The sequence below is a fragment of the Tursiops truncatus genome, chromosome 11, assembly GCF_011762595.2.
Source record: "Tursiops truncatus isolate mTurTru1 chromosome 11, mTurTru1.mat.Y, whole genome shotgun sequence".
NCBI lineage: Eukaryota > Metazoa > Chordata > Mammalia > Artiodactyla > Delphinidae > Tursiops > Tursiops truncatus.
Genome location: NC_047044.1, coordinates 61,436,026 through 61,460,633, shown reverse-complemented (window position 1 = coordinate 61,460,633; position 24,608 = coordinate 61,436,026). Strand labels below are relative to the sequence as shown.

Below are 24,608 nucleotides of genomic sequence, written 5' to 3'. Positions count from 1 at the left end.
TAGCACGGCATGGATTTCATTCACAAACACACAGCACAAACACACTGATGTTTTTTTCCGGAAGTTCTCTCTTCCGGGACTGCCCTTCAATACCTCTTCTCTCCCTAAACACTCGGGCTTTCAGGCGCCGCTCTAACCTGGCCTCCATGGTGGACGGCCCCAGCCATGCCACACAGAAATAACACCTCCCATAGCGCCTTGCTCCCATACAAAGAATAAAATGAAACTAATGCACACGGAGCTCTTACGCAAGACTAAGTACTCTGTAGCGCATGAATGATCTAATTTACCACCTATCTCTGAGCCCTCGGCCACCACTGTCTTCATTTTTAGAGGAGGGGACTGAGGTTCAGAGAGGCTAAGTGTCTCGCCCAAGGTCACAGAGCTAGGAAGAGTCAGAGCTGGGACTTGAGTTCCTGGGTGTCAGACTCTCAAGTCCATGCCCTTTCACGTCTGTTGGGGTGTGTTACAGGCCACACCATTGTGGTTGGTGCTGTTAGCAGTCATCTGACTACGGGAGCTGTTAGCCTACTCAGGACAAGAGGTCTCATTTGTCATTTGTCTTTTCTTTTGGCCACATGGCACGTGGGATCTTAGTTCCCCGACCAGGGATCGAACCTGGGCCCCCTGCATTGGAAGCGTGGAGTCTTACCCACTGGACCGCCAGGGAAGTCCCTCACTTGTCATTTTTCATACTATCCCCTATGCCTAAGTCAGTGCCAGGCACAAAGTACTCCGTAGATGTTTCTGGAATTGCTTTGAATGGTGGAAGTTTGGCAAGCAACCTCACTTGTCTATTACCAACTATAGCAAAGGGCTTCTGAGGTGGAATCTTCAAGAGCAAGGGCATGGTCCGTCAGGTAGGAAACAGAGGGAAGGCCGTCCCCACCCTCTGCCCTGCCCTGACCTCTCCTGGCATTTCTAACTTGGGGTTGGGCTTGGTAGCTCTAAGGGAGTCCTTGAAGCCAGAACTGCTAAGCTTTTGGAGCTCTTGGGGTAAAATGTGAACGAAGCTTGGGCTCTAGAAATGTGGTCTACCTGCCCCCTGGCCCCCATCTGCCTTCTTCCTGCTCCCAGCCTCTATGATGAGCTGTGATGCCAGACAACAGGCCATGAGGCAGTGCCTGCTCCCTCAGGAGCACCTGCCCGCTTTCACAGAATGCCAGGGGAGACCCCAGGCCTCTCCTTGGGGGGCCCCCTAGCCTCACCTTCTGTGCTGGCGTCATCCACCAGAATGATCTCCTTCAGCAGGACGGCTGGGGTGGTGTGCAGGACACTGTACACCGTCCGCAGCAGCGTGGACCAGGCCTCGTTGTGGAACACAATGATGACGCTGGTGGCAGGCAGTGGGGGGCAGCGCCGGAACTTCTGGTTGACACATCTGCAAGGATGAACGTGTAGATACAGCTCTCCAGGTCCCTGGGAGTTCCGGGGGCAGGGAGGGCTCGGTCCACAGATTCCTATAACCATCCTTTGCTCCTTGGATCCCCCAGCCTCCATTCCCCATTGGAGCTGGTAATAGCTGCTCCCTGTTTCCAGCTTTCCCACCATTTGCCACCTACTCTGAGCCTCTGCACAGGTCCTAACCAAGCCACTCCAAAACCTGTCTTCCCCAGAGCTGGCTCGGTGCCCCAGCGGTGACGCCGAGGGCATCCCCCTCACTTCTCTCATCTGCTCTAGGAGTTCCCAGGGCTGACTCTCTCTTCCTCAGTGATATGTGTGATGCATAAAGTGTAATCCAATCCAGAGGTCCCAGAGAGGAAGTAATAAAAGGCAACTCTGACATCTGAGAAAAGTGACTACAATTTCCATACTCAATAAGAGGAAAAGGCTTTTCTCTTTATAATGTACAGTTTCTCTCTAATCCATTTCCTCATGAATTCCCTGGAATCTGATACTATTATCACAAACAATTTCCTGTGACCTCTTCTCTATCCTCATCCACTCCAGCCACTCTGTGGCACTTGGCCACACTGCCACCATCTCTGACACGCCATCTCGGCTGGGGGCAGGAATGTGTGAATGCTGGATCTCAAGGAGTCATGTGGCCTAATGACTTTTTTTTTTTAATCATTATAGTTTTTAAAAATATATATTTATTTTATTCATTTATTTTGTTGCGACAGGTCTTAGTTGCGGCTTGTGGGCTCCTTAGTTGTGGCACATGGGCTCCTTGGTTGCAGTAGGTGGGCTCCTTAGCGGTGGCATGCGAACTCTTAGTTCTTAGAGAGAAACTGTACATTGTGTGGCATACATTTGGGATCTAGTTCTTAGTGTGGCGTGCATGTGGGATCTAGTTCCCTGACCAGGGATCAAACCCAGGCCCCCTGCATTGGGAGCATGGAGTCTTAACCACTGCGCCACCAGGGAAGTCCCTTGATGCCCTTTCTTAACCCCCTCTGCTGATCAGAGAGGTTTCTCAGCAGCCTTCCAGAGGAGACTCCCAGACTTCCTCCACTGGCTGCCCTCACGCCCACTGCCCTTCCTTGCTAGGAGCCCTAATAACTTGGGGTGGTTCCATGTTCTAGGCCTCCAATACTAGGTCCTAGTCTGAGGAACCCCAGGTTCGAAGTCCTAAAGAATCATGAACTCGAGGACGGGAACTGCCATGTGAGAAAAGGCCAAAAAGGGTATTACTCTTGAGTTGGGAATGACAAAGTGTACCTGAGAAAGACACAGAATCTTTGATGTGAGGACAGTATGAACACAGACTGAAGTGGCTACGGCTCAAAGATCTAAGAACTGGTTCACTGCCTGGGATTGAAAGTACAAACAGCTTCGAATAAAGCTTGGAATGAATTCTTGGCCCTGTGAGTCTTCACTGAAAGAAACCAGGAGGTGTGGGGATAATCCTGACCACCAGGGCTGCTGTTGGGAAATGCCCTTGGCCAAGAGCTCAGCAGCGGAGTCCTGCAGTCTCTGGGGCAGGCCTCAGCATGGGGCAAGGCCACCGAATACGTGGCCTGCAGTCAGGCCTTCCCAGTTACCCCTAGGCCACGTCTGGTCCCAGCCTGGACAGAGGTCCTTCTTCTGTACCCTGTCACCTTCACAATTGTGTTTCACTCTCACAGGTCTCCCTGAGCCTCTGGCCTGACCATAATACGAACCCCACACAAAATCTCTGACGTGAGGATACAAAATCTTTTTGTATCAAAAGATACAAAATCTTTTGTGCCCTGGGATAAGGGCAATTGATTAGGAAAAGTGAAGGCTTAGAGAAAATCCTTGCCCATACTCAAAAATCCCTGTCAGCCCTTTACCTGGTACTCAGCCCGTGGCCATGGCCACACCAGCCACGCCTTTGGCAGAGCCCTGGCCTCACCCCAGGACACGGCGCTACTTACTCAGGGGGTCGGGTGTCCGGGCCCAGGGCCCTCTGCAGGGAGATGCGGTCGCTGGCGAAGGCATTGAAGCAGTGCTTCTTATAGCCCTCTTTCTTTTCCTGGGTCTCCTGGGGCGTCCACTGTTTCTTCTGAAATGCTTTCCCATCTGCCCCAGGGCCATTGGGGTCCTGTGGTGGCCGTTCCCAGAGGGGCTTCAGCTCAGCTGGGGCATAGAACTCGGGGAGGCAGGTCCGGTTTGTGGAGGCCAGTGTCTGCTGGGGCTCCGGAGCCCTGATCTGGAACCTGGGCATCGAATCCCTAAGGTTGTGCACGGCCCCCAGCATGAGGTCCAGGACATGATCCTTCCGGCTCACCAAGGATTTCAGCCATGGTTTCTCTGTGGCCTGCTCCCTGCCGCTTACATCCCTCTGCAGGATGAAGAGGAAGAGCACGAAGGCGCTGCCCACCATGGCCAGGCGCACGGCCATGTGGCGTCTGCGGAGCAGCCTCATCCTCTGGAACCAGTGGAAACCCTGGCTGGGTCAGCTCCAAGCGCTGGCCCGGCCCTGTAAATAGCCTGATGGGTTGTGGTGGCCACACCCTGGGGCCTCGGCCTGAGAAGGGGGGGATGAGAGAGAGAAATGACCCAAGGCAGTGGTGGGGAGGGAGTCGGGGGATTCGGGGTTCGCGTCCAGGCTCTGCTGCTGAATGGCGACATCACCTTAGCCCAGCCACGTCACTTTCCTGCACCTAAATTTCCTCCACCCAGAAAATGAGGAAAATGGACTCTGTTTCTTTTCTGCCCTAAGATTCTGACATTCATGGATCTAGAGTAATTGGAACACTGAAACTCTACAAGAAGAGATTTAATCAACTTAACCACTTTGAGAAACAATTTGGCATTCTCTAGAAAAATTTAAAACGTACATACCCTATGACCCCACAATTCCTCTCCTGGTTTTATATCCCAGATAAACTCTGGCGCGCGTATGCCAGGAGGCATGCACAAGAACGTTTCTAGCAGCACTGACGAAAAAGGCAAAAATCAGAAACAATCCAAATGTCTGTCAGCATTATAATGAATCAATAGCGCGAAACATCCACGGCACAGAGGACTGCACAGCAGTGACAAAGAATGAGCCACTTCTACATGTCACAACTTGGATGCAATGTTGAGTGAAAAAAATCACGTTGCAGAAAGATACATCCAGTGCTCGGTTCTGCAGCACATAGACTAAAATTGGAACAATACAGAGAAGATTAGCATGGCCCCTGTGCAAGGATGACACGCAAATTTGTGAAACGTTCCATATTTTTTGCAGCACTATTTACAACAGCCAGGACATGGAAGCAACCTAAGTGTCCATCAACAGATGAATGGATAAAGAAGATGTGGCACATTTATACAATGGAATATTACTCAGTCATAAAAAGAAATGAAACTGAGTTATTTGTAGTGAGGTGGATGGACCTAGAGTCTGTCATATAGAGTGAAGCAAGTCAGAAAGAGAAAAACAAATACCGTACGCTAACACATGTATATGGAATCTAAACAAACAAATAAAAAAGGTTCTGAAGAACCTAGGGGCAGGCCAGAAATAAAGATGCAGATGTAGAGAATGGACTTGAGGACACAGGGAGGGGGAAGGGTAAGCTGGGATGAAGTGAGAGAGTGGCACTGACATATATATATTACCAAACGTAAAATAGATAGTTAGTGGGAAGCAGCTGCATAGCACAGGGAGATCAGCTCAGTGCTTTGTGACCACCTAGAAGGGTGGGATAGGGAGGATGGGAGGGAGATGCAAGAGGGAGGGGATATGGGGATATATGTATATGTACAGCTAATTCACTTTGTTACGCAGCGGAAACTAACACACCACTGTAAAGCAATTATACTCCAATAAAGATGTTAAAAAAAAAGATACATCCAGTATGATTCCATTTATAGAAAATTTAAAAACACATAAAACTAAGCAAAGTATGTTTTATGAATACAAAAATGAATATGTGTGGGACTTCCCTGGCGGTCCAGTGGTTAGGACTCTGCAATTTCACTGCCATGGGCCCAGGTTCAATTCCTAGTCGGGGAACTAACGATTCCCGCAAGCTGAGAGGACTGGCCAAAAAAAAAAAAAAAAAAAAAGAATATGTGGTAGAGCTACATATAAAGAAAACTAAAGAAACAGTGAAACCAAAGTTTCTGAAGAGGGAGGAAAGATATGGGAATAAAGGCATACAGGCGACTTCAAAGTGAAGTGATTTTTTTTTAAAGCGGATGGTGGCGGGACTTCCCTGGTGATCCAGTGGGTAAGACTCCTCACTCCCAATGTAGGGGGCCCAGGTTTGATCGCTGGTCAGGGAACTAGATCCCGCATACATGCTGCAACTAAGAAGTCTGCATCCATAACTAAAGATCCCTCATGCCGCAACTAAACAAGTTCCTGCATGCTGCGACTAAAAATGATCCCGAGTGCCTCAACTAAGACCCTGAGCAGCTTAAATAAATGTTAAAAAAAAACAGTGTATGGTGGTTGCTGGTGGCACTGCTCTTCTTTGTACCCTACACATATTTTATAAATATTCTGTATCTGCTCATATTTAATAAAAAAGATCTTTTTAAAAATCTAAGATTCTAATGATAGCACCTTCTGGCAGGAACATGGCTTCCAGCATGTACCCCCACGTACGTGGTCCCAGACCTCAGAGGAAGAGTGATTGTAAAACTTTCTGTACACAGCTCTGCAAGTATAAGGCTCAGGGGTTAAGGACTAGACATCGGTGGCAACAAACCTGGGCACAAATTCTGGATCTGCCGCTTCTAATAATAACAACCTACTTCCTAGGGTTGTTTGTTGTAAGCGCTAAGTTCAACGAAATAATTCATGGAAAAAGCTTAGCAGTCTCTGCACCCAGTAAGTGCTCTAAAAGTGTTAGTTTCTATCAGTAGCAGCTGTGTGACCCTTGGGCAAATGAGTTAATCTAAGCCTCAACTTCCTCATCTGTAAAGTGGGGGTAACTAATACCTAACCCACAGGGTGGTGGGAAGGATTAAATCAAGAATAATGTATGTAAAGCACTCGGCAGAGCGTCTGGCACAGACTCAGCCTTCAATTAGTTCTATTATTATCATTAATAAATCCCTGCTCAGTTTCCCAGGAATTATCCTTAAACACCTGGTCCTTGGCCAAAGCCACACTCCTCACCCTGTCGTACTTAAAAGTAACTCCAGCTGAGCTGCGCTGTTATTTAAACATACAAGCTGCTGCCTGTGGAGAAGCCTGGTGTTCGGAGTCACTTGGATCCACTTGGGGCGCACGTGGCTGTCACGATATCAAGGGGGAACGGGGTCACTTTGGGTGGGGGGGAGACAGGTCATTTTCTTTTAAAACGTCAGATGCAGCAGCAGAAGCAGCAGCAAAGATCCAATCAAATCAAATCTCTTTGAGTGTCTATTTTATATTAGGCGTTGTCTGGGAGACAGAAGAGATTTGTTCATTGTACCAGTATTGACTGAGCTCCTGCTTCATGCCAGGTGCTCTGTCAGATGGAGGAGATACAGAGACGCGCAAGCCCAGCCTTCAGGGAGCGTACGGTCAACTGGGGGAGTCAAATTTTAAACAGAGATCACCCAGTGAGAAGACAGCATGACAGAGGCACCCTCGGGGGCTGAAGGAGAGAGGATGAGGTCATGTCAGCCCGTGGGGGAGGGGGATGTTTGTGAAGCCCCTCAGGGGAGAAGCTTGGGCTGAGCACTAACACACAAGTAGGGGTTGGCCAGTGAGGTGAGCACATTTCAGGCAGAGGGAACAGCACACAGAAAGCCCTAGAGGCAGGAGACAGTGTGGCCCATCAGAGAATTCCAAGTAGTTTGGTTTGGTGGCAGTGTGAAGCCTGATGGGAGTAGCAAATGATGGGTCTGGAGCGGTGGCTGAGACCAAGCCATCGTGGCAAGGAGTCTGCCCTTGACCTGAGGTATGGGGAGCGGTAAAGGATTAGTGGGAACCCAGCATGACAGGAAGTGTAGTAGGACGGCTGGTGGAACGTGTCCAGGAGATGGACCTAACTGGCAGCTGGAGGGCCAGTTAAGAGGAGCTTGGGGGTCTGACCCATGAAAGCAGCAATACAGATGAGGAGGGAAGATATGGTGTTAGGAAAACTCCCGTGGGTGATGGGGTGGGACAATTCATCCCAGCTGGGACACAGACGGACAGAGAGAGGTGTGAGACCATCCCTCTCCCCATGGGATTTTAAAATCTAGTTAGAGAACAAGAACCGGTAGCACCAGGTTCAGGTGGCACCCGTCCAGGGAGGGAACAGGAGTAGGAAAAAGATCTTTCACTGAATACCCTTTTGCACTTTGAACCCTGACTACATTACCTATTCAAAAATCAATAAAATTAGAACTGAAGAATAGCACAGACAAGTTGACAACGGTAGAGTTCCCTGTGGGCTTGAAGAAGGCTTCAAGGGGGAAATGGAGATTCAGTGTAGAGGTGGTGTCCTGTCCCAGGGGTTACTGGGCCGGCACAAAGGGTTCTGCCCGACATGGACACCTCATCAGTTCTGCAACTGCCCCAGCTAAGCAAAGACTGAGGGCCGCAGAATGGAGAAGTGTTCGCCATGACACTGTTGAACCATCCTGCAGGCTGCATCTTCCCTGATACTTTGTCTACCTTCCACTCCAGCAAGAAAGAGGGAGCACAGTTAGAAACAAAGGCGTGGTACAGGCATATCTCGGAGATATTGTGGGTTCAGTTTCAGACCACTGCAAGAAAGTGAGTCACACAATTTTTTGATTTCCCAGTACATATAATAGTTACGTTTATACTATACTGTAGTCTATTAAGTGTGCAATAGCATTACGTCAAAGAAAAAGGAAAAAACCTTAATTTAAAAATAACGCTGTTGGGAAAACGGCAGTGACAGACTTGCTCAACACAGGGTTGCCACAAACCTTCAATTTACAAAAAAACCCTGCAGTATCTGTGAAGCAAAATAAAGCAAAGCACAATAAAACGAGGTATGCCTGTAAAGCTTAGTTACCAGCTGTTGCCAAGTGCTTAAGACTCACCTCTTCCAGGAAGGCCTCCCTGACTGACTCACACAGAATCACCCAGGTCACTCCAACTCCCTCATCCTGGCATTGCCTTGTAGTCCCTTGCAGTGTGGTTTCCCTTTGTTCCTTTTTTTTCCCTCCTGGAGAGAGACTTGGGGTTAAGTTGAGCGCTTCCCAGGCATCTGCTCTCTCGATCCAACCTGGCTGTCTAAGGCTTTCTCTCTGGTGCCTGCAGTTCCTCAAGGTACTAACCAAATCCTAAAATGAAACAAGACACCTGTGATTAGCCTTGGCAGTAAGGGACTCGGTCTCTGGTTTGTTTGCTCAGCATGCGAGAGATGGGAGAGTCCCTTAGAATGGACACATAATCTGATTCCGATGGAAGTCAGAAGACTTTGGGTTTAAGGATTCCTGCTCTCTGAGTAAGAAACGATTCCCAGAAGTGTGGCCGGCAAGGTCGGGGAGGTCACCAGCCTTGGGGAAGAAACAGCCCCTATTGTACACAGTCCTTTGTCAAGAGCAGGGCTTCACATGGTCCACCCCGCAGTGTAGCTCCCTCACCTTCAGGCTGGCCACCAGATCCACTGGCAAGTATGCCCATTGGCCCTCACCCACTCATTCCCCACCTGCTGCTGCTGGGTGTTCATTCCTAACTCTTTTTCCTCCAACCGCCCTTGGGATTGCAACACATCAGACCATCTCGGTTTTAGTAGTGAGATGACACCAGAAATCCTCTTATTCTAGGAAGACTTCCTAGGCTGAACAAATTGGACCTGTTTTCCTGGCCTTACCAGTCAGAACACAAATTTACCTTCTGTCCCTGGTATAAGGGAACTAAGGCTTCACCCGGTGCATTGTCTATCAAACTGTTGATTGCAACTCATTATAGGATTGTTAAATAAATTTAAAGTGTTGCAAGTCAGCATGAAAAAAAAATTCTTTAAAAGATCAGACTAGGGCTTCCCCAGTGGCGCAGTGGTTAAGAATCCACCTGCCAATGCAGGGGTCATGGGTTTAAGCCCTGGTCTGGGAAGATCCCACATGCCATGGAGCAACTAGGCCTGTGCGTTACAACTACTGAGCCTGTGCTCGAGAGCCCGTGAGCCACAACTACTGAGCCTGCAGGCCAGAACTACTGAAGCCCACATGCCTAGAGCCCATGCTCCGCAACAGAAGCCACCACAATGAGAAGCCTGTGCACTGCAACGAAGACTAGCCCCCGCTCGCTGCAAAGCCTGGGCGTTGCAACGAAGACCCTACGCAGCCAAAAGTAAAAAAATTAAAAAAATAAATAAATGTATTAAAAAAAGAAAAAGATTAGACTAGAATAGAACAAAAAAGAAAATACCAACAGCCATTACATCACATGTAACATGGGTAAGTATTGTTTCGTTCAAATTTCATTTCAGTTATTATAAATATGTATATAGAGTGTACTGAAAGTTCAGGTAGCACCCGAACTTTCAGTACCAGAAACCAGGTAGTATGGTTTTAAGCTTCAATAACTTCAGAAGTATAAATGCTACGGACTTACAAAGAACATCATTTGAAAGTTTTATTTAAATTTCTTTCACCTTATTTTTATGAATTTTGAATAATAAATTTTTATTTTAATGTTTGTCTCTGTCCACTGAAGATGATAAACATTTCCTGATACAAAACTAAAATGAAAAATCTGTTATTCAAAATTCACATAGGTAAAAGAAATTTAAATTATTACATTTTCAAATGATGTTTTTTGTTAGTTTGTAGAATTCATACCTCTTATGCGATTAAAGTGTAGAACTTTTCTAAGGATATTCCCTGGCGGTCCAGTGGTTAGGACTCGGCACTTTCACTGCTGGGGCCTGGGTTTATACTTCTACTTTGGCCTTATCACAGTCTGTCCTCTCTCACACCTTTGTGAACTCCTGGACCAGAGAGGACAGGTTATTTTCACCTTTTTAATCACTTGCAAAGTCTAGCACAAGGTTCGTATGTAGCAGGTATTCCATAAACCCTTGTTAAATGAGATGAGGCCGGTGGGGTTAACATGACCCCTTTAAAGCTACAAGGGTGAGGGCTGGCTTCACTAAATGATGTTTTGAATGCACTTATGCCAACAAGCATGTGAGTTACATGATCTGCTGTTACACACCAGCTGTGGCACTTAGACTAGGTCTGAGTCCACTACTCTCATTTGACAGTGAGGCCAGAGTGGTTAGGTGACTTCTCTTGTGTCACACAGCTCACAGCTCTCCCAACTCCCAGGCCACTGCTCTGTTCCCACCCTCTTATCTCCCCCTTGGAGGTCACCTGGGGAGTTTGGGGACCAGGTTTGGCTCTCCTGAGCCTGGGGCAGGGCAATTTTCCAGAACCTCCCAATTCCACTCATAGACACCCCCCCCCCCCCCCCCCCCCCCGCCTCTACCCCTCCCTCTTCCCCTCCCCCCTCCTCCCACCACCCGCCAGGGCTTGCCCTCCTCCAACTCCCACCTAGGACTACAAATGCTTTAAAGATGCTGCAAATCAAAGTCCCAGGTAAAGTTTCGCCTTTTGTGAAAGCCGGGGTGGGGGTGGGGGGGTGTTAGTTACCAAGAACGTGCTCTTGAAGGCCAGGTGGCCTCTTGTAACAAAGTTTCTTTCTGTTTATCAGTGGAGCTGCTGACCTCCTGGAGACGTGGGGACCAGGAAGTTAGCAGTGGCAACACCACCAACAGGGATGTTTGCTTAGGTTGGTCAGACTACCGTTCAATTACAGGTTTATTCTTTGAAAAGTGATGACTGTTGCCGCTCTCACTGGGAGCATGTGTGTGGAGGAGCTAACACCACGCTGGGGGTGGGGGGACGACAGGTCAATTTCAAGCTACTGGTTGGGGGGAGGGAGCCAAGAGGCTGTTTTGGACAAACGATTCTCCGTTTCTTCCCTGCCAGCACTTTCTGGACATCAAACCCTGCCTACATTTCACTTCCTCTGTTCTCATGCTGTGAACAAAGTAGCAAACTATCTGGTCCGAACTCCTCCTCCCACCTCTGACCCTTTGAATTACAGAATGCTGGGAGGTTTTCACTTTTCTCCATAATTACACTTTGAAGACACTTCAGCTTTCCCCCAAGAGTAAAGCTGCAGTACGTGGTTATTTTCCCAGAAAGATGCACTGAAAGTTATTTCAGTAGCTGGTCTGTCAGGTTTTCTCCCTGGTAGATGCAGGTTTATGTTTTGTTTGCATAGCATTTTAAGCTTTAGTTACCCAAACAGATTTTTCCATTGAAAAACCCAACCCAACTTTACTCACACTGTACACCTAGAATATCCTTGGCATATAGTAGGTGCTCAGTAAATATTTCTTGATTTATTCCAAGTTTGTAAAAGTCACTGAAAATCAAAATAATATGTGACCAAGCAGGAAGTTCAACAGCTCACAGGTTTTTGTTACTGGATGGAGGACCTCCAGGCCCTGCCAGGTGAGGCAGGGATGTACAACTATCTCAAACTGAGCCTTGAGACTCCTTGGAATCCAGGGATAAAGGAGGACCCCAGGTGGGTATGAGCTGGGATTCCCTAATTATCTAGGAACCCTGGTGACAATCAGGCTGGGTTTGAGAGAAGGCAAAAAAAAAGAACTTGGATTGAGTCTTATCATCCTTTGATTGTCAGAGGAAGGGGAACGGGTGGGGGAGTTTAACAGGAGGGGTATTCCTGCAGGCTTGCGCTAGTCTCCAGATTGGGGGGCAGGTGATGGTGAGGACAGAACGGAAGTTTTCCCTTCTGTCCTCACCGCACGGGGTGCTCCTGGCAGTAGGACTTCTGCCTAGGGCCACTGGATACTCAACGTGCCACACCCTGAACTCAGTGTCTGTGCCCTGCCCCTAAGCTAGCCAGCCTTCCCAGTTTCCCCACTGCTGCCAGTAGTGTCGAGATCCTGGAAACAACTCTTGGCCCTGCTCTACTCCCAGGCACGGAGTTTCTAAACAGTTTTCAACATCAGGTTCACTCAATGCCCATGCCCAAGTCCTGCTGATTCATTCTCTGCCTCCCAGATCCTTCTCTTCCTCTCCACTTTTCAAAACCGTCATCTGAGACTGTGCTCTTATCGCCCAATATCTGGAGAATCAGCAGACGCTGCCTGCCAGCGTCCTCTGCCTCAGGCCTCTCTTTCACAATCAGAAGAGCCATATTCATATTGCTTTAGTGCCATTTGATTGTAGCAGAAACATGGCCTGGGCAGTCTGCTTCCTGTTTGCTACTCACCCTCACCGTCTATCTTTTCCTCTTCAAAGTGTTTCCCTTATATTCTTGCTAAGCTAGCCATGTTCCCTTTCTCTCAATTCTTACCTGAAACTCCCCTCCTCCGAGGAGCCTTCTTAGACTAAGGTGCATCTTACTGCCCTCAGTATCCGGGTGTATTTGTTTCCAAGTTTCACTGCCCATGTTTCCCCACGTGGGACTTCCTCACTAGATTTTTAGTGGGGAGGGAGAACCAACAAGTCTAGACGTTGCGCCACATAGATTCTGTTTTCTTTCTTCTTCCCAATCCTTAACTCCTCGCCCCCAATCTTTTGCCTCTTGTACGCTTTTCCCTACCAGTTCACCCAGCTTTCTAATCCCTGCAGCATCCCTCTGTCCTGAGGTATTTGGTTGTTAATTCCACTGCCCTGATCTGTCTGTTTTTTGTTTTCTATCGTATGCAGAGCTGAGGGTGAGGATTGGGTTTCCTCCTTTCTTCAAATCTCTACCTAGGGCTCAGGACCAGGTTGCACAGGGCACAGGAGAATAATCTGACCTCCCAGGGCTCTCAGGTGCCACAAAAGAGTCTTATAACAGTCCTTTTTCTCCCCAGACTGAGCCCATCCTTGTTCACTGGGCAAGCCTTTTACACAGCACAATTACAGCTTTGAGCTCAACACAGTGACAGGCAGTGCCCTGCACTTGACCTCCCATTTATTCAAACCCTCACTCTCATTCCCATCAAAAGAAAGGACATTTTGGGCCTTCCCAGAGAGGGGCAGAGGGGTGTAGGAGGAGCCAGGTTCGCCCAAATCTTTGGCACAGTCACTGGGTCCCTCTGGTACACAGAAAGCCACTTTGGCCTTCAGCTTCACTTCTAGGGCTGGAGATGTCAGAACACATCCATGGAGCCAGAGGAGGTTCAGGACAATACCACCGCCATTTTTAATATTACTACTTACCATATCAACAAACAGTTGTCTTTTCCATTTTACACATAAGGAAACTGAAGCACAGGGAGGTTTAGTAACCTCACCAAGGTCACAGAGCTAGGAAGTGGCAGAGGCAGAATTTGCTCCCAAGCACGTCTTTCCAAAGCCCACTGTCTTAACCATGACACCAAGTGCTGCGTTGCACTTGGAGCGTTGCCAAAGCATTTTCATATACTCCTTGTCATTTGCTCCCACCCAGGGAGTGTTCATGTCATCTGGCCAAGGCTAGACAGCTAAATTGGTGACACAGCTGAGCCAGCTCTCTGCCTCCATTATACCCACTGCCTCTGCCCTAGGGTGAGCTGCCCCTCTGATTCCTAATTTCTGTTCTAGACAATGGCTACATGGGCTAAGCCCATGGTCACATCTCCTGTTCAGTTTTCTCCCAACTGAATTTGGACTAAGATGTTTTTGATCTCAGAGGGCATTTGACATTCCTCAGGACTTCCCCTTTTCAGGTGTGAGTTCTTCCGTTCTGCTGTGGGTAGGAATCAGCTGTTCTGCTAACTGTGGTTAGTGATTACCAAGGATGAGGCCATCTCAGGCAGCCCAGTATCCTTCATGGTTCCTTTGACAGACCTGCCCTGCTTACTGCCCTGGTGCCCCTGAAAGTAGTTTTCTCTTGTTACCTCTGGGTGCCGAAAGTGAATGTCATTGTTGAGAAACAGGAGCTAGGGAAGCACCTGCAATGATACTGGCTTCTGCTGGATAATTTGAACTAAAGTATATTTCAAACCCCTCACATTAGCTTGTATTATCACACGCATTTGCCTGTCTAATCTTTTCACCCTTCCTGTGATGGGCAGAGACACAGCTCATCGTAGGAGAGGAGAATGAGGCGGGGGTAGTGCACACACATCTCTGGCAAAATGAGCCCCAGGTTCCTTGGTGTGTCCAGAGTTGTTAACTTCATGCAGTGTCTGTAAACTGCATTTGTGGGTCTGGCAGTGCACTGAGAGGGCAGCATTAAAATCCTCCCTGTGAATGTTGCAATGGGTGGTTGGCTAATAGCGGGGTCTGTTCTGCGCTTTGCTGGCAAATTGACACCCTCCCTCCACCCCCATACACACAGGAGAGCCCTGTCCTACCCGCTGCCAAGGTCGGGGTCTGGGATGACACGGTCTGGGATGACTGGCTCTGGGGGCAAGTAACAAACTATTTCTCCTTTCGGTTAGCCTGGGGTTTGGAACAAGTGACAGGGAATCAGGAAGTTGGTGACAGTCACAATCATGAACACCCATCAGACTCCCTCCCCACAATACCGTGTACACAGCTCCCGCCCCGCAAAGGCCCAAGCCTCCAGAGGAAGAACATCTGAGGCCCTACGCCCACCGGGAGGCTTCTCACCGCTAGCCCCTTCTGCTCAGGGGCAGCGTGGCACCGGCAGGAGGAAACCTCTCTGAAAGATTTTCTGTAGCGGAGAACAGGGGGTGGCCCAACGTGGGGAGATGGGGCACAGAAGGGGTGCGGGGGGATGGGTGGGTGAAGGGCAGAGGCCACAGGGTCCCGAGAGAGTGCGCTGTCTAGTCCCTCTTCATCCTACCCCTCCAGGTCCCAGAGACCTGAGCTTTTCTTTCGTCCTTTCAGGAAGGCGCAAAGGTAGAGGGGGTCCTACCGAGGGAGGAGCTAGAGGCCACCACGACAGATGGACCAGCCCGGTCCTGCCCCTTCATTTTACTGTCGGGGGGTGGCGAAGAAGAACAGGAGGAGTAGAAGGTGGGCGGAGGGGGGAGGTGGTGAGCAAGGACTTGGCAGAAGCGAGCTCGACTGGCGGGAAGTCGCGAGAAGCAGGAGAGCTCTGGGTTCCAAGTCCAGGGGAGGGTCGCGGGCTGCTTCTGCCGCTTACCTGTCGCGCCCAGGAAGAGCCACAGCCGCGCGGCCGTGCAGGTCGCGGGTTTCCCGACGGGAAGTCCTGGAGGGCGGGGCCGGGGCGGGCCCTGCACTGCCGCTGGGGCGCGTCCTCCCCGCCTCTCCCGGGCCAGGTGCAGGCGGCCATCCGCCGCGCCTCCGAGCGCTGCAGCGCGCCGCGGAACGCCCGGCTGCCCCGAGGTCGACCCCGGCCTTCTGCACCCAGCCCGCCGCCGCCGCCGCTGCTGGGAGCCCGGCTGCTCCAGCTTCTCCGGATCTCAGCAGACCCCGGGGGGCAGCCTCCGTGGCCAGGTTCTCAGCGCCGGTAAAGATTGGAGTGTCCTAGCCACCCCAGAGACGACAGGCATTAGCCGAGCCGCCGGCGGCGGAAGCAGCTTGTTTATGGAACCGCAGCGTGTGGCGCGCGGGCTGAGGGGCTGCGCTGGCTGAGGGGCTGCGCTGTCTGAGGGGCTGCGCTGCCGGAGCGCTCAGAGCCGGGCAGAGAGGCGCCCCTGGGCTCCGTCCCAGGTTTGCTTCTCATCGCCAGGGTGGTCCCTAGCAAATGACTCCTCCCCTCCATCCAACAGTGAGAGCAGGGAATTTGCTGTGTGCCCCGAACAATGCTAAAAAAAGCCTTCATGTGCCAGGTCTGAGGTAAATCCCAGCCCTAGCAAATACCTACGATTATTGTCCGGAATATACATGGGAGGCGGCTGATAACACAGCTAGCAAGTGCTCCTCAAAAGTGTGGTTCCTTGACCAGCAGCGTCAGCGTCATCGGATAATTTGTGAGAAATGAAGATTCTTGGGCCCTACCCCAGACCTAAATAATCCGAAACTCTGGGGATGGGGCCCAGCAATTTTATCTTTAAAAGCCCTCCGGGTGATTCTGGTGCATACTCGACTTTGAGAACCACTGAACGAGTAGAGACAGAATCCAAATAAGTAAGTTCAGTTCCTACAGCCACGCTCTGAATCATCCGCCTCGGGCTGCTCACCGGTTCAATCCAGCTCTAAGGTTCTGTGATGTAACCTTTTGGGTCCTTGTCTCAGTAATAGAGAAGGACCCCTCCAAATAGCCGATAATTTGGAAATTTTCTGGCGTAGAAAGTTCGACCACCAATTCTGGTTTTCTTCTGTTTTGATATTTAAACGTGTTTGTGTTTCTAAGTCTGTAAGACCTGGGAGCAGGGGCGTGGGTGGGTAGATCTGAGCAAGAAGGCAGTTGTGACATGAACTGGGAAGGGCAGGGGAAGCTACTGGGGATTAACAGTTGGATGGAGAGAAGTAACCTTGTTTTCTAATCTGGGATCCCAGGGTAGAATTGAGCTATTCAGAAGGAGGCCAGAGTTATTCCAGTGATGGATTCTGGAGAGAGGAGGCCAGTGGAGCATGGAGAAGAAGATCTTGCCTAGCCACACTAGATCAGGAAGCAGGTGAAGGATGGACATTCCCAAAGGGGTAGAAAATGGAGGCATCCACTCACTCTCAGCCTGGTCACCTATCTCCTCCCCTAACACCAAGCAGCTGAGTAATCCCACCTCCACCCCCGCACCCCCCACACCCCCGCCCCAACTCCCTCCCTTTCACATTAGAGACTCTGTCTGGGGTTTAATCCCTAAACAGAGACTTTACAGAGTTTGCCTTGATCATCCGTTTTGGTTCCTTTACAGACCCTCAGGGTTCATTCTCGTTCCCACTGCTCCAGCTGCCACCCTTGTCACTTGCCTGATTCCACAGCTATTTTTCTCAGAATAAGGGCATTTCCTGTTGAAGACTGTGGGATGCTGCCCTTCATTTCTCTCTTTCCGGGGGCTCGACACTCCTGTGCGCGTCTGACCCTATAGTCTTTGCACCACCCTTCCTCTTGATGCTGATCTGACCCTTGAGCCTTAGTCAGGACCCAGCCTGACCTGAGGGTGATGGGCTCGTCTGGACTCACAGCCTCAGTTCTTCCCCAGGACAGAGTCATGACTGCTAACCCCATCCCGGAGTCCCTGAGAGGCTGATGCCCAAGGAAGCAGCATTGGTCTGTGTTGTGTGTTCCACATTCTGGAAGCAAATTACTCATTCAGTTTTACTTTACCTGACTCTGATTTTAAACATGACTTTGAGTCCTCAGAACAATGAGCTGCCTGATTTGGAGGTGCATGTAGTCCACAGGATGTGTGACCACACTGACTGAGCTGTTCTTTTTTAAAACAATTAATTAATTAATTTTTGGCTGCGTTGGGTCCTTGTTGTTGCACACAGGCTTTCTCTAGTTGTGGTGAGCAGGGGCCACTCTTGATTGTGGTGCACGGGCTTCTCATTGAGGTGGCTTGTTTTTGTTGTGGAGCGTGGGCTTTAGGTGCGCGGGCTTCAGTAGTTGTAACACGTGGGCTCAGCAGTTGTGGCGCACGGCCTTAGTTGTTCCGCAGCCTGTGGGATCTTCCTGGACCAGAGCTCAAACCCGTGTCCCCTGCTTTGGCAGGCAGATTCTTAACCACTGCGCCACCAGGGAAGTCCCATGACTGAGCTGTTCTGTCCTCGCAGGAAGGACTGGAGGCGAGCCACACAGAATGACTGCATGGCAGGCCACTTAAAAAGTAGTTTTCTTTAATTGAAAACATTATAAAGGCACCTGGTTAAAAAAAATTCAAACACTAGCAAAAGGTATACAGTGAAAGATACATTTCATTCACTCCTCTCTGGAAATCATCTGTGCCTACTCATGACCGAAACTTTCCATCATTAAACTCTTCTGCAGGGCAGGCTTGGATTCCCCACTCCTCAAGAAGTCCTGTGAATTTCTTTCTTTCTTTCTTTCTTTTTCTTTTCTCAGAATCTTATTCTTATTTCTTGCCATTTTAGTTTCTGTTTTTGGGTGTTCTGAAGTTTCGCTTTTCACAGCAGTGTACTTCAGGGGTTTTCCCCCAGAAAGGCAGGAAGTGTGGTGGGGAGCAGATCGGTGGAAGCAAGCGAGACAAGAACAGCTCTGGGAGGCTATTGACATCAGCCTTGGCCTTTATTGAGTCTCTCCCTTATGCCTGTGGTCCCTGGCGAGGGGATGCCCACCTCCGGGTGGGGCAGAATGAAGGAGACCTGCCCACCAGGAGGAGGTGCTGGCTTCACTTGGGAGGGAAAGTTTGACCGAGAAGCTGCCACGAGCACCCCAGGGAGGTCAGGAGGGAGGGGAGGGCAGGCCCACCCACCCTGCCTCAGACTGTACCCCTCCCCCACCCTCTGCAGGTGCCTGACCAGCGGAAGGAACCTAACACGTCCCTTGAACATCTTTAGTCTCAGTTTCTCATCTGTAAGGACTAATGATGCCTTAGGGGTGGTTGTGCAGGTGGAGCTGAGAACTGATGCGAAAATGGCATAGTTCAGGTCCTCTGTTACATCCGTTTATCTCTTTTCTCCCCCTATTTCCCCCTTCCTCTTTCTCATCTCATTCCCATGCTCTGAAGAGAAACCATCAAAGCGAGAAATGTTTTAGGAGCCCAAGCAGAGCGGTTCCAAGTTCTGCCGTAATCACTCATGCATCACAGTTCACTCTGCTCTGCGGGCCTCAACTTCCTCATCCGTAAAAAGGTATAATATTATTTTTACTGTTGAGTTGTTACATTAAATAAGTAAAACGTTTAACCCAGTGCCTGGTATACAATAAGCACACAATAAATGTTAGGATGTCAGTCGTTATCACTAGCTGTTGTCCTTCTTCCCTTCCTACCTTCAACAATACCATGTTAGCCCACCATGCTTTAGCTCTGTGCTAGGTATTGAGTAGGACCAGAGACACCAAAGTAAACAATCTACTTCCTTCTCCTCAGGACACCCTTAACCTAGGAAGGGAGGTTGATAAACGTAAAAAGGATTAGGACAGGGCAGAGCCAGGACTCTAAAGCGAGGCAAGTGCTTTGGGTTTAAAATTGAAGGGGGCACCAAAAACTCAGTAATCAAGTAGTATATAATGTAATATTTAAAAACATCAAAATTAGTGCAAAAGATATCGATGATGAACAAAATATGAACAATTGAAAACAAAGAGTAGTGCTCTGCTGAGCCATATTGGAGCCTGAGGTAAAAGAAAAGATGTGGACCCCATGTCCATGCTTTTTTTCTATTAATGTTTTTTGGCCTCGCTGCACAGTTTGCGGGATCTTAGTTCCCCAACCAGGGATCGAACCCAGCCCCTTATCAGTGAAAGAACAGAGTGCTAACCACTGGACCACCAGGTAATTCCCCCATTTTTCTTTTATATAACTGAAGCCTCCTTATATCATACAATGAATAATTGTTTACTCTCTTGGGAAACGTGGGATAGGTGCATTATGACTAAGGACACTTCTACTTAAATTACACACGATTTTCTTCTTAAAAGCACTCAAGATACCCAGGATCTGTGTGTACTTTTTAAAAAAGAGAAATTTAATAATTGTGAAGAACATCTACATGCTTGCAAGGTTTTGCTATGAGAACTCTTTCTGCTGAAAATGATGATATATTATTTATTTAATTTTTGACGGTATGCGGGCCTCTCACTGTTGTGGCCTCTCCCGCTGCGGAGCACAGTCTCCGGACGCGCAGGCTCAGCGGCCGTGGCTCACGGGCCCAGCCGCTCCGCGGCCTGTGGGATCTTCCCGGACCGGGGCACGAACCCGCGTCCCCTGCATCGGCAGGCGGACTCTCAACCACTGCGCCACCAGGGAAGCCCGATGATATATTATTGTTTAATAACTTTTTTTAAAAAAGAAAGAGATATGCACATTGAACCTTCTGAAACAAAGGTAATCGTATCTCAACCTGACAAAAATATAAGAATAAACTCTCCACCAGAGCAAACTCTCCCCCAGCTAACTGCAAAACCTCTGTTATCTATCCCTAAAAAATAAGAGAGGAGGTTCCTATCTTCTTAGGTATTTGAACAGACGATACATTTCCTTACAGAAGGTTGAAATATATATGATGGCACTGGAGTGTTGTTTAATATTGTTTCAGATTGACAGTAAAGGAGAGGTGATGGAATAACTCAATGGCAAGTCTAATGTCCTGATTTTTAATGTCCCCTTAGTGTCCTGAAGTTTTTGCCTCACTGCTTCTTAATTCCCATGGAATCTTATTTACTTATTTTCAATAGTTAACGTGCGTATGGCACAATGATCAAAAGTTCATAAGTATAGTGAACTACTCCTATCCCTGGTCACCTAGTTTTCCTCCCCAGAAGCAGCCACTGTTAGCAATTTCTTTTGATTCTTTCTAGAAACATAGCCCAGAGAAGGAATCACCCTGATTTTAGCAAGTACCTTAAATAGTAGCTTTTTTCTTTTCTTTTCTTTTTTTTTTTTTGCCACACCATGTGGCATGTGGAACTTCCCTGACCAGGGATCAAACCCATGCCCCCTGCAGTGGAAGCCTGGAGTCTTAACCACTGGACCACCAGGGAAGTCCAACTTTTTTCATTATATTGTCTGAAGTGGTTAAAGTTATTTTAAAAGCAATTAACTTACTGAGCGCTCTTTGTGCCTCTGATAGATTTCCAGTGGACTCTCTTGGGTTTTCTAGGCAGACGGACCTGTGAACAGCATAGGATTTTGGCAAAGTGAAAACGGTTTTGGAGTGAGACCTGGGTTGAATCTCTGTCTGATTTTAAATCCAGCCTTTAAAAAATGTTGGCACTCTCAAAAAAAAAACAAAAAATAAGTTGGCACCCTCCAAAGGCAGCATGTAAGTACAGAGTGGTCCTTCCCCACAGGTGTGGTGGGTAGAGTGGGCAGAGGCCACACAGAACCAAGGACTGCTCCTCTGCCCTCTCCTGGGTTTGTTTGACCTGGATCTGCATAGATTCAGAGGGCTTTGATCTTGGGGATTTCTAAACAGCCAGTGACCAGGAGGAGAGACTGAAGGTGAAGCCCTAAGCTACCTTTTCTTTCTCCACGAATGGAATGTGAGTTGTGTTTGCTGAGAGCAGATTAAGATAGATTCTATTGTTTGAAATCATGGATGTATGGCTCTTTAAAGAGCTGCTAATTATCAGCAAGACCTACAACCTCAGCCCACCCCCCATGTAGTAGTGGGAAAAAACAGTCCAGCACATGGGAATGGGTACAGGTCTTCTCACAGATGGGACCCACTGCCAGACAGGGAGTTGGTGGTATTGGGTGAGGAGTGGTACTAAGAAACACCTATAGTTGGTGAGGAAAAAACCCACATTCTTACTTACTCATGGAATTTTATCAATTTGAAGGGATGCCCCAGGACATCTCTGATCCCTTTATCCACTCCATGGAAAAGATGACTGGAGATGTGGATTATCTAGTTTATTTATATCACATAATTTTTTTCAACAGGACCTCAGAGGAGCATGAATGAACTCCTTTATATCTTACACTACCAGGAAAAGACAGACCTGAGGTGGTGCCTTGATATAAGTACAGTCCTCCAGGCTGCAGTAAGATGGGACAGCATTACATTGTCATAACGAGGGATGAGCTTAAACTTTGAAAACGTAATTGGCTCCACTTACTAATTATCAAGACTTAAGATATCATGGGGTTCAGCAGTTACGCGAGGTTTACGGAAAACTATACCAGACTTGCCAAACCACCAAGTGACTTACCAGGTACAAAACAAGGATGCCTCGCGAATAGAAGGAGGAGCCCCACTGTGGGGAGCTGGAGACAGACTTAGGACCCTGATGGGCTCTGTAATGTGTTATCCTGTCCTGGCGTTCAGTACCCTGAGGAGCCCACAGGTGCTGAATTTTTTTTTAATTAATTAATTTTATTTATTTATTTTTGGCTGCATTGGCTCTTTGTTACGGTGCGCGGGCTTCTCGTTGCCGGGGCTTGTCTCGTCGCGGAGCACGGGCTCTAGCGGCGCGGGCCTCAGTAGTTGTGGCTCGTGGGCTCTAAAGCGCAGGCTCAGTAGTTGTGGCGCACGGGCTTAGTTGCTCCGTGGCATGTGGGATCTTCCAGGACCAGGGCTTGAACCCGCTTCCCCTGCGTTGACAGGCGGATTCTTAACCACTGTGCCACCAGGGAAGCCCCAGGTGCTGAATTTGAAGGCAGTAGTGGTCAGGGTATTTGACCTCCTGGCATTTTTGGTCCCTTGGCCATTAGCTCAATATGGTGATCTCCTTGCCAGTGATGGGCAAAGAAGTGGGTCTACTGGGGGCCTGAGGGAAAGCTTTCCATTCCTTTGAATGAAACAGATACAAGAATAAGACAGCCTCTTAAAAGCCTATCTGAGAACAAAGCCCACACAGTGACAAGGTGGAGCAAAGGGATGACAGAACCTGGGCCACCACTGACACTGGTTTTTTTTTTTTTTTTTTTAATCTTTATTTATTTGGCTGCGCTGGGTCTTAGTTGCGGCACGTGGGATGTTTGTTGCCACGTGTGAGATCTTCATTGCCACGTGCAGGATCGTCATTGCTACATGTAGGATCTTTAGTTGCGGTATGCGGATCGTTAGTTGTGGCATGCGAACTCTTAGTTGCGGCATGTGGGATCTAGTTCCCTGACTAGGGATCGAACCTGGCCCTCTGCATTGGAGCGCAGTCTTAGCCACTGGACCGCCACGGAAGTCCCCACCACTGAGCTGGAGCTTATACTGCTCATGGGGACCATCCTATCCTGGTATCTGTTATGTGAGACAACTCAGTGGGCTGTTCTGGAGCCAAGGGAAGGATAGGGGGCACCAGTCCAAAGCGACCCAGACCTCCTCTAAGGACATTCAGATTTTGCTTTGAGTGTACAAAAACTAGAATTTTCTATAGAACCTGGAGCACAACAGTGGAAACAATCCTACCTGGGGAGTCAGAGAACCTCAGAGCTGATATGACCCTCATCTTTTAACTCCCATGGCGAGGAAGCCACGTCTGAATGGGAGCCTTAGCCTGCTGCCCACGTGAGCAGCTCCTCTGAGCCCTCTCAGAGGAGGGAAGCACTGGAGCTGGGACTCATGCACCTCTTGCCTTCGGGACCAGAGAGTAGGAGCCCAGGGAACGTTCTGGAGGTGTCAGGTCACCTCACCCATTCTTCACAGGGTTACCCCACAGTCAGATGCTATGGGGGAGGCACATCTCAGTATATGGGGTGGGAAGCCCTGATAGAACACCCCCCAAGCAAAGGAAAGACTTGGAGAGTGATGGCATGGGGTCCCTCAGTTAGCTGGCAGTTCTGTAATCGTGGGCAAATTGTTCAACCTCAGTTTTCTCTTTTTAAAAAGAAGATATTGAGGTGGGTCTGTTGTGGAATTTGGTGAGATAATGTATGTAAATCACTTGTAATATGCTCAGAATATAATGAATGGCTTTCCTGGTATGTGCCCATAACTCCTCCAGAAAGCCTCACCTGCTTGTTTTCAGCGTTTGGGCAGGAGCCACACAGCTTTTTGATGAGCTTGGCTGACTGTGGAGTTTGGTCTGGGTTTGAGGCTGGGCAAGGATGACCAGTTGGATCCAGTTCAGAGTTCTTTCGTGTTGGTTTATTCCCCAAGGAGCTGAAAGCAGTCCAAGGGATAGAAATGAGACCAGGGTACATCCAGGTGGCTCCCCATGGCCTCTTGTGTCAGTGCCCAGAGAAGCATCCCTCAGAGTTTGGTGACGTTGGCAGCCAGCGGGCAGGAAGACGTCTGCCAGAATGGAAAAGTGCAGAACTGCAGGTTGGCCGCCTTTGGACCCCGGGCACGGCACACCCAGAAACAACAAAAATACCTCGTAAGGCAATCATTCTGTTACTCAAGCCAGGTGACCCAGGTCTAAACTGCAAGCCTTGAAATGCTTCCTGGATCAGCCTTGGGGCAGTCTGTCTCCCCTTATCTGTCCCTGTGCTGCAGGTAGGCAGCTGTTAGTCCGTAAAGAGCCTTATGAGTGGTGAGCAGGCGCCCCTTCCTCTGGGCAGGCGCAGACCTGTGTCAGGGCATAGCTTGGCAAGCGAAGCGTGAGCCGGGTGCAAGCTACACGGCCACCCGGAGCGGTCTCGGAGTTCCCATCTCTGTCCACAGCCTGCCTCAGTGATCTCTGCCTCAGAGGCAAGGGAAGGGGCTTCACTCAGGGTGAAACCAGACTCGGGGGCAAACTCTAGGAATCTGCCTGCTTCGCCACTGTTGCTGTTTGCTGTAAGAGTAGACGCAGATCTGATGTCAGGAGCTGCGTGGAGGAGACTGATGACTACTTAGGACCCGAACTGCCTACT

General features: G+C 49.1%; 1 protein-coding gene and 1 non-coding gene across 5 annotated transcripts in view; one reads left to right on the top strand and one right to left on the bottom strand.

The window, feature by feature from the left end:
* The window catches only part of GALNT6 (polypeptide N-acetylgalactosaminyltransferase 6), a 35,250-nt gene extending 19,182 nt beyond the window's left edge, over positions 1-16,068 (bottom strand). Inside the window, exons 1-5 of one of the 4 annotated variants that reach the window (XM_033866708.2) lie at positions 15,428-15,571; positions 8,398-8,640; positions 4,255-4,557; positions 3,345-3,937; positions 1,209-1,381 (exon numbers count right to left, since the gene is read on the bottom strand). In XM_033866708.2, the coding sequence (XP_033722599.1) occupies positions 1,209-1,381; positions 3,345-3,835 (664 nt within the window). In that variant the 5' untranslated portion in view covers positions 3,836-3,937; positions 4,255-4,557; positions 8,398-8,640; positions 15,428-15,571. Of the gene's footprint in view, positions 1-1,208; positions 1,382-3,344; positions 3,938-4,254; positions 4,558-8,397; positions 8,641-15,427 lie in introns of all 4 variants that reach the window. The other 3 variants (XM_073788665.1, XM_033866707.2, XM_033866709.2) reach the window with 3 other exon arrangements.
* Positions 4,534-4,640, top strand: LOC117314388 (U6 spliceosomal RNA). Its single transcript, XR_004529135.1, has one exon. It is a non-coding gene; the product is annotated as a U6 spliceosomal RNA (small nuclear RNA).
* Positions 16,069-24,608: the final 8,540 nt, after the last annotated feature.